General features: G+C 56.6%; 1 protein-coding gene across 1 annotated transcript in view; it reads right to left on the reverse strand.

Moving 5' to 3' along the window:
- Positions 1–10,000, reverse strand: part of LOC145339655 (biglycan-like) — a 31,107-nt gene that overhangs the window by 1,691 nt on the left and 19,416 nt on the right. The window contains 3 exon segments of the mRNA XM_080184169.1: positions 1,367–1,505; positions 4,382–4,475; positions 6,877–6,987. Of these exon segments, the coding sequence (XP_080040295.1) occupies positions 1,367–1,505; positions 4,382–4,475; positions 6,877–6,987 (344 nt within the window).

Here is a 10,000-nt window from a genome sequence, read left to right on the forward strand (position 1 = left end):
TCCCTCGGCACTGACCCTCCCACAGTGCGGCGCTCCCTCAGCACTGACCCTCCCACAGTGCGGCGCTCCCTCAGCACTGACCCTCCCACAGTGCGGCGCTCCCTCGGCACTGACCCTCCCACAGTGCGGCGCTCCTTCAGCACTGACCCTCCCACAGTGCGGCACTCCCTCGGCACTGACCCTCCCACAGTGCAGCGCTCCCTCGGCACCGACCCTCCCACAGTGCGGCACTCCCTCGGCACCGACCCTCCCACAGTGCGGCGCTCCCTCAGCACAGACCCTCCCACAGTGCAGCGCTCCCTCGGCACCGACCCTCCCACAGTGCGGCACTCCCTCGGCACCGACCCTCCCACAGTGCGGCGCTCCCTCAGCACTGACCCTCCCACAGTGCGGCGCTCCCTCGGCACTGACCCTCCCACAGTGCGGCGCTCCCTCGGCACTGACCCTCCCACAGTGCGGCGCTCCCTCGGCACTGACCCTCCCACAGTGCGGCGCTCCCTCCGCACTGACCCTCCCACAGTGCGGCGCTCCCTCGGCACTGACCCTCCCACAGTGCGGCGCTCCCTCGGCACTGACCCTCCCACAGTGCGGCGCTCGCTCGGCACTGACCCTCCCACAGTGCGGCGCTCCCTCGGCACTGACCCTCCCACAGTGCGGCGCTCCCTCGGCACTGACCCTCCCACAGTGCGGCGCTCCCTCGGCACTGACCCTCCCACTGTGCGGCGCTCCCTCGGCACTGACCCTCCCACAGTGCGGCGCTCCCTCGGCACTGACCCTCCCACAGTGCGGCGCTCCCTCGGCACTGACCCTCCCACAGTGCGGCGCTCCCTCAGCACTGACCCTCCCACAGTGCGGCGCTCCCTCAGCACTGACCCTCCCACAGTGCGGCGCTCCTTCAGCACTGACCCTCCCACAGTGCGGCGCTCCCTCGGCACCGACCCTCCCACAGTGCAGCGCTCCCTCGGCACCGACCCTCCCACAGTGCGGCACTCCCTCAGCACTGACCCTCCCACAGTGCGGCGCTCCCTCAGCACTGACCCTCCCACAGTGCGGCGCTCCCTCAGCACTGACCCTCCCACAGTGCGGCGCTCCCTCAGCACTGACCCTCCCACAGTGCGGCGCTCCCTCAGCACTGACCCTCCCACAGTGCGGCGCTCCCTCAGCACTGACCCTCCCACAGTGCGGCGCCCCCTCAGCACTGACCCTCCCACAGTGTGGCACTCCCTCAGCACTGACCCTCCCACAGTGCGGCGCTCCCTCAGCACTGACCCTCCCACAGTGCGGCGCTCCCTCAGCACTGACCCTCCCACAGTGCGGGGGCAGTATTCCTGGAGGGGAGTCCTGGCAGGCGCGGGCGTGCTCTCACCTGGAGGTATTTCATTTCTGTTAACCCCGCAGGCACACGGGTCAAGTTATTATGTTCGAGGTGAAGTTCCCGGAGACTCGGCAGGAAGGACAGGCTCCCGTTCTCGATATCCCGGATCTGATTAAAGCCCAGACCCAACCTAGAAAGGGGCGTTGAAGGAAAAAAAATAATCAGGGATCGCAAAGTTCCGACACCCATCAAACTGCTTAATTACCTTTTCTTGTGAAATGGCCTCCTTCCGGGAGACAGCGCTCACCAGATTCCTGCCGTTATCCTTTCCCGGGATCAGTGCCGGTGTAAAAATAATAACATGCACACGCGCACCGCTCCCCCCCTCCCCCCCCCCACGCCCGCTCCACACAAGGATGCAGCGGTTCAAGATGGCCGCTCTCCCATCATGCACCAAGGTTGTCCATTTTGGAAGGGCTGTTACATAAATGGAGAGAGGCTGCAGAAAGTCGCAACCCGATGGGGCTTGAGGGATACCAGTGCACGAGACACAGAAAACCAGCACGCGGTGGGTAAATTGGGAAGGCGAGTGGAATGATAGAATCCCTACAGTGTGGAAAGAGGCCATTCGGCCCATTGACTCTGCACCGACCCAGGCCCTGCCCCCATATCCCTACGTATTTTACCCGCTAATCCCTCAAACCAGAACACTAAGGGGCAATTGTTAGCACGGCCGTTCCACCTAACCCGCACATCTTTGGACTGTGGGAGGAAACCGGAGCAAACCCACGCAGGCACGGGGAGAATGTGCAAACTCCACGCAGACAGTGACCGGGGAATCGAACCCGGGTCCCTGGAGCCGTGAAGCAGCAGTGCTAACCACCGTGCTGCCCGAGTTGGCCCTTATTTCAAGGGCGGTGGGGGGGGGTGGGGGTGGTCACTGCCTGTGCAGAGTCTGCACATTCTCCTCGTGTCTGCGCGGGTTTCCTCTGGGTGCTCCAGTTTCCTCCCACAGGCCCAAAATCTCCTTCCTCCGTGTGTGTGTGTGTGTGTGTGTGTGTGTGTGTGTGTGTGTGTGTGTAGCAACACTTCCGAACATCTCTCCTGAACAGTCTGGCCCTCATGTTTAGACAATGCTCCTTAATTCTCGAATCTCCAACCAGTGGGAAGAGTTTATCTCCCCTAACTTTTCTTGTTAGTATCTTGAAGACTTGGAGTCTCAAACTCGAGGGCATAGGTTTAAGGTGAGAGGGGAGAGATACTAAAGTGTCCAGAGGGGCAATTTTTTCACACAGAGGGTGGTGAGTGTCTGGAACGAGCTGCCGGATGCAGTAGTAGAGGCGGGTACAATTTTAAGAAGCATTTAGACAGTTACATGAGTACGATGGGTATAGAGGGGTATGGGCCCAATGTGGGCAATTGGGATTAGCTTAAGGGTTTAAGAAAATGGATAAGTTAGGCCGAAGGGCCTGTTTCCATGCTGGAAACCTCTATGATCATCCCCATAATCTTCTAAATTTGAGAGAAAAGAGGCCCAATTAAATAATCTCTCCTCATAATTAAGCCCCTGAAGGCCAGGTATTGTAAACCTCCGCTGCGCTCCCTCCAAGGGACAACCTCACTCTGTTGACACTTGCCTCGACCGAATCCTCGATTTGGTCAGAAGTTAGGCCCGTTTTTACTCGGGGCCTCCCACACAACCAATCAGCTCAGTGATCAAGGTCGCCCGCCCTCGGGGGCCAAAGGAACCAAGTCCATCGGCGGCCATCTTGGTGGCCAGGGGGGTGCCTGGGTAAGAACGGCCGAATGTCCGGTTGCCACGAGCCTGAACCCTGCACAACGGCCTAACATTCTGCAGATGACCAGGCACTTCCAGTCCCCACCTCCCCCACCCAACAAAAAATTCATTCCAAAATTTGTGGGGCACATCCACAAAAACCTAACTTCCTGGGGACGCAAATGTTGTCACGGCACTTCCTGTCCTCCAAAATAAAACCTTACTTCCTGTCATAAGGAACTCTGACACACTTGGTCCCCAACTCCAAACGGTCTACGCAAGTCGTAAACAATTGTGGTCCCAACACCGATCCTGAGGCACACCACTGATCGCCAACCAGGAAAACACCCATTTATCCCTACTCTTCGCTTTCTGTCAGTTAACCAATCCTCTATCCGTGCTAATACGTTACCCGTAGCACCGTGCGCCTTTATCTTATGGAGCAGTCTTTGGTGCGGCACCTTGTCGAAAGCCTTCTGGAAATCCAGGTACGCCACATCCACAGGTTCCCCAAAAGAATCCTTAGATGTTAACTTTGACCAGCACTTCCTGTCCCCCAAAAAAAGCATGCTTCCTGTCTTTGTGAACTTTAACCCCACATTACCTACCCAGGAAACCTGTGATCGTGAACTTTGACCCCATCCTTCCTGACCCAAATAAAATCCTTGTCCTTAAGAACTTTAACCTGTGTACGTCTCATCCAGGGTAACAGGACTTCCTGCTGAGATGAACTTTGACCCGGGCACTTCCTAGCCCAAGAGAGGCTTGATCTCCTCCTCCTGTTGTCTGGGTTCCTCTCTCCCGAACAACATTTGCCCATTGTCATTTGCTATGTAAACCGTCACGCTGCAGTAACGTACTGTGACCTCTAGGTGGGGGGGGGGGATTTATGGACTCCTCCAAACAACAGTGCACCGTGGTGTTTAAGAGAAAAGCTTCACACATTGGCTGAGCTCGGGAGATAGTGATTATTGAAAAAGAGAGATGCCGTCAAACTTTTTTGACTTGTACTCATCAGCACACATTCGCCAAGAGAGCAAAGTGCACTCGGGATTGTTTGGTCAGGAGCTGTTCCGGTTATGGACTGGCATCGGAGATTGGGCATTGCCTTTCCGAGTTGTGTGTGAATGGGGCTAGTGGGGTGGGGTGTGGTCGGTACTCTGTTGACTGCGAGCAGACAAAGGGTGTTTGACGGTGTGGGGCCTAACTACCCGGCAACACGGCGTCATCGAAACCAATCGAACACATTGCGGATTTGAGTGAGGGAACGAGAGCACTTTCTAACAAACCTGCTGATGCTGTTGTATCGAATCAAGTCTTCCAGTTCGATGGCCTGAATCCTGTTGTGGTCCAAGTGAAGCTCATGGAGTGAGTTTGGCAAATCTAAACGATAAAAGTATATACCAGTGATAAGGAAGGACTGTAGGAAAAGAGATAATCAGCCAGGGATATCTAAGGAAATAAAGGAGGATATCAAATTGAAAGAAAATGCAGACAAAGTGACAAAGATTAGTGGGAATCTAAAGGATTAGGAAGTATTGAAAGGTCAGCAGAAAGCCACAAAAAAAGCTATAAAGTAAAGTAAGATGGATTACAAGAGCTCAGAATATAAAAACAGATGGCAAAGGTTTCTACAAATATATAAAACAATAAAGAGTGGCTAAAGTAAACATTGGTCTTTTAGAGTACAAGAAGCGGGGGATGTAATAAATGAGGAAATGGCTGAGGCATTGAACAGGGATTTTGTGTCGGTCTTCACAGTGGAAGATACAAATAACATGTCAAAAATTGATGACAGGAAGGTTATGGCAGGTAAGAACCTGGAAACTATCATTATCACAAAAGAGGAAGTGTGGGGCAAGTTAATGGGGGCTAAAGGTAGACAAGTCCCCTGGCCTTGATGGAATGCATCCCAGAGTTACTGAAAGAGATGGTGGGAGATGGTGACAAACGCACCGGTGGTAATTTACCAAAATTCACTGGACTCTGGGGTGGTTCCTGCAGATTGGAAAATAGTAAATGTGATGCCACTGTTTAAAAAAGGGAGGTAGACAAAAGGCGGGTAACTATAGGCCGGTTAGCTTAACGCCTGTAATAGGGAAAATGCTTGTATCTATCATCAAGGAAGAAATAGCGAGACATCTGGATATAAATTGCCCATTGGTAAGACGCAGCATGGGTTCCTGAAGGGAAGGTCATGTTTGACTGATTTGGTGGAATTCTTTGAGAACATTACATGTACAGCAGATAGTGGGGAACCTGTGGATGTGATGTATTTGGATTTCCAGAAGGCTTTCGACAAGGTGCCGCACCAAAGACTGCTCCATAAGATAAAGGTGCACAGTGTTCCGGGTAATATATTCGCATGGATAGAGGATTGGTGAACTAACAGGAAGCAAAGAGTGGGGGTAAATGGGTGTTTTTCTGGTTGGTGATCGGTGACTAGTGGTGTGCCTCAGGGATCAGTGTTGGGACTGCAATTATTTATGATTTAGAGAGATGATTTGGAGTTGGGGACCAAGTGTAGTGTGTCAAAATTCATAGACCACACTAAGGTGGGTGGCAAAGTGTGCAGAGGACCCTGAGAGTTTGCAAAGGGATATAAATAGTCTAAGTGAGTGGGCGAGGGTTTAGTAGATGGAGTAGAATGTTGATAAATGTGCGGTCAGCACTGACCCTCCCACAGTGCGGCACTCCCTCAGCACTGACCCTCCCACAGTGCGGCGCTCCCTCAGCACCGACCCTCCCACAGTGCAGTGCTCCCTCAGCACTGACCATCCCACAGTGCAGCGCTCCCTCAGCACTGACCCTCCCACAGTGCGGCGCTCCCTCAGCACTGACCCTCCCACAGTGCGGTGCCCCCTCAGCACTCACCCTCCCACAGTGCGGCGCTCCCTCAGCACTGACCCTCCCACAGTGCGGTGCCCCCTCAGCACTGACCCTCCCACAGTGCGGCGCTCCTTCAGCATTGACCCTCCCACAGTGCGGCGCTCCCTCAGCACTGACCCTCCCACAGTGCAGCATTCCCTCGGCACTGACCCTCCCACAGTGCGGCGCTCCCTCGGCACTGACCCTCCCACAGTGCGGCGCTCCCTCGGCACTGACCCTCCCACAGTGCGGCGCTCCCTCAGCACTGACCCTCCCACAGTGCGGTGCTCCCTCAGCACTGACCATCCCACAGTGCAGCGCTCCCTCAGCACTGACCCTCCCACAGTGCGGAGCTCCCTCAGCACTGACCCTCCCACAGTGCGGAGCTCCCTCAGCACTGACCCTCCCACAGTGCGGCACTCCCTCAGCACTGACCCTCCCACAGTGCAGCGCTCCCTCAGCACTGACCCTCCCACAGTGCGGCACTCCCTCAGCACTGACCCTCCCACAGTGCGGCACTCCCTCAGCACTGATCCCCCCACAGTGCGGCGCTCCCTCAGCACTGACCCTCCCGCAGTGCGGCGCTCCCTCAGCACTGACCCTCCCGCAGTGCGGCCCTCCCTCAGCACTGACCCTCCCGCAGTGCGGCGCTCCCTCAGCACTGACCCTCCCACAGTGCGGCGCTCCCTCAGCACTGACCCTCCCACAGTGCGGCGCTCCCTCAGCACTGACCCTCCCCACAGTGCGGCACTGACAGGAATCAAGGGGACGAACTTCGGGCCTAGATTCTGAGGCTCCTGCCTCTGGGGTTCGGGGATATGAAGCAGTGATCTCTGACAGACTGAGGTTGACCCGGAGACTGGGAGCTTGGCTGGGGCCAGAAGCACGGAGCTCCTGGGAGGCCCGGAGAGCTTACCTTTGGGGATTCCTGACAGCTTGGCCTCCGAGATGCGCATGTAATTCAACTGCAGGCCGTCGAAGGCCCCAGGCTCGATGCCCCCGTTGTCCAGAGGGTTACCGCCCATTTCTGAAAGGGAAAGCAGACACTCGGGTGTGAGGGGGAGGGTGGGGTTAGAGACGCCGTCCGCAGAGATGCCAGCACACTGCCTACACTTGGATCACCAATACCCACAATCCCACTGCTCCCCGGCCCAGGAGAAGGGACGGCCATTTTGGGCCCAGGAGAAGGGACGGCCATTTTGGGCCCAGGCTGGCGGAGAAATTCCTTCGCTCCGATGATCGGATCCCTGCGGAATTCCCGCCCCCAGGTGGGACTCAGCGGCCGAGCACATTCCAGACGCAGACGGACAGAGGGTCAAATCTCTGGAGTGAGATTCTCCCGTGCGGCTCAGGCCCGGATTACAACGGCTACCCCCCACATCGCCCTGTTCAAATATCGGCACTGTCGCAATCAACCCCCCACATTCACACCCCCCCCATCCCCCACACACCCCCCCAACTCACACCCAAACACTCCCCCCAACACCCACCCCCCATCCCCCACATACACCCCCCCCACACACACCCCAGCCCCCACATAGACCCCCCACTCACACCCCCAAACACCCCCCACACCCACCCCCATCCCCCACATACACCCCCCCCACACCCACCCCCACATACAACCCCCCCCACACACACCCACATAGACCCCCACACACAAGCCTCATCCCCCACCCCCTCCACACACACACACAACACACCACACATACAACCCCCCCAACAAACACCCTCAACCCCCCACCTCCCCCACACACACCACCAACCCCCCACACACACAACCCCCCACTGCCAAACATACACCCTAACTCCCCCACACACTCCCCACCCTCCCCCTCCAACACACACACACACACACACACACACCATCCCTCCCCACAACCCCCCAAACCACTCCCACACCACCACTCCTCCCCCCCACACACACCCACCCCCCCCAGCTCTGTAATCTCCTCCGGCCCCTACAACCCTCCCTATCTCTGTAACCTCCTCCAGCCCCTACAACCCTCCCTATCTCTGTAACCTCCTCCAGCCTCTACAACCCTCCCTTATCCCTGTAACCTCCTCCAGCCCCTACAACCCTCCCTATCCCTGTAACCTCCTCCAGCCCCTACAACCCTCCCTATCTCTGTAACCTCCTCCAGCCCCTACAACCCTCCCTATCCCTGTAACCTCCTCCAGCCCCTACAACCCTCCCTATCTCTGTAACCTCCTCCAGCCTCTACAACCCTCCCTATTCCTGTAACCTCCTCCAGCCCCTACAACCCTCCCTATCTCTGTAACCTCCTCCAGCTCCCACAACCCTCCCTATCTCTGTAACCTCCTCCAGCTCCCACGCCCCTCCCTATCTCTGTAACCTCCTCCAGCCTCTACAACCCTCCCTATCTCTGTAACCTCCTCCAGCCCCTACAACCCTCCCTATCTCTGTAACCTCCTCCAGTCCCTACAACCCTCCCTATCTCTGTAACCTCCTCCAGCCCCTACAACCCTCCCTATCTCTGTAACCTCCTCCAGCCCCTACAACCCTCCCTATCTCTGTAACCTCCTCCAGCCCCTACAACCCTCCCTATCTCTGTAACCTCCTCCAGCTCCCACAACCCTCCTATCTCTGTAACCTCCTCCAGCTCCCACGCCCCTCCCTATCTCTGTAACCTCCTCCAGCCTCTACAACCCTCCCTATCTCTGTAACCTCCTCCAGCCCCTACAACCCTCCCTATCTCTGTAACCTCCTCCAGTCCCTTCAACCCTCCCTATCTCTGTAACCCTCCTCCAGCCCCTACAACCCTCCCTATCTCTGTAACCTCCTCCAGCCCCTACAACCCTCCCTATCTCTGTAACCTCCTCCAGCCTCTACAACCCTCCCTATCCCTGTAACCTCCTCCAGCCTCTACAACCCTCCCTATCCCTGTAACCTCCTCCAGCCTCTACAACCCTCCCTATCCCTGTAACCTCCTCCAGCCCCTACAACCCTCCCTATCTCTGTAATCTCCTCCAGCTCCCACAACCCTCCCTATCTCTGTAACCTCCTTCAGCTCCCACACCCCCCCCATCTCTGTAACCTCCTCCAGCCCCTACAACCCTCCCTATCTCTGTAACCTCCTCCAGCCTCTACAACCCTCCCCTATCTCTGTAACCTCCTCCAGCCCCTACAACCCTCCCTATCTCTGTAACCTCCTCCAGCCCCTACAACCCTCCCTATCTCTGTAACCTCCTCCAGCCCCTACAACCCTCCCTATCTCTGTAACCTCCTCCAGCCCCTACAACCCTCCCTATCTCTGTAACCTCCTCCAGCCCCTACAACCCTCCCTCTCTCTGTAACCTCCTCCAGTCCCTACAACCCTCCCTCTCTCTGTATCTTCCTTGTCTCTCTCTCTCTCTGTCTCTGGCTCGCCCCCACTCTCTCTTTGGCTCTCTCTCACTGTCTCTCTCTCCCCCTCTCTCCCTCTCTCTCTCTCTATCTCTGGCTCCCTCTCTCTCTCTCTGACTGGTGCTGCTGCTGAAGGGGCTAGAATCTAAATGGTCAATGGGCAGAAAGGCCAGCTCAACACTGGCCTTCCTCCCTAGGTGGGTCAGAGGTTATCTTTCCACTGTGGAAACCTCTGGATCAAACCCACCCCCTCCCCCACCTCCCCACTGCCCCCCAGCCAGAGTAACTGTGCTCAGTCAGAATCCTGGGGTCACTGAGAGACTAATTGCACTGACGCGAGTAACTATTTACCATTGTGAGGCCCCCACACCCCCAGGGAGGATGTATCAGTCTCATGACAATTCTGGGGCTTTACATCACAGAAAGGGCATATTGGCCTTGGAGTGGGAGGGGGGTCACTGAGAGACTGATACATCCTCCCTGGGGTGTGGGGGCACAGACAGTGTGAACTGGTTTTGGATCTGGGCTTGCACTCTTCCGCAAGGTTATATTAACCAGGGGAAAAGCGTGTTGCTGATTTTCCAACACAGTTCTGGGGCTGAGAAGGTTAAATTTCCAGAGCGGTCACTCAGACTGTGTCCCCCTCGAGTGTGGAAGATCGAGGAGGGGTTTA

The sequence above is a fragment of the Carcharhinus amblyrhynchos genome, unplaced genomic scaffold (genome assembly GCF_965287045.1).
Source record: "Carcharhinus amblyrhynchos unplaced genomic scaffold, sCarAmb.v2.hapA scaffold_591, whole genome shotgun sequence".
Taxonomy (NCBI): Eukaryota; Metazoa; Chordata; class Chondrichthyes; order Carcharhiniformes; family Carcharhinidae; genus Carcharhinus; species Carcharhinus amblyrhynchos.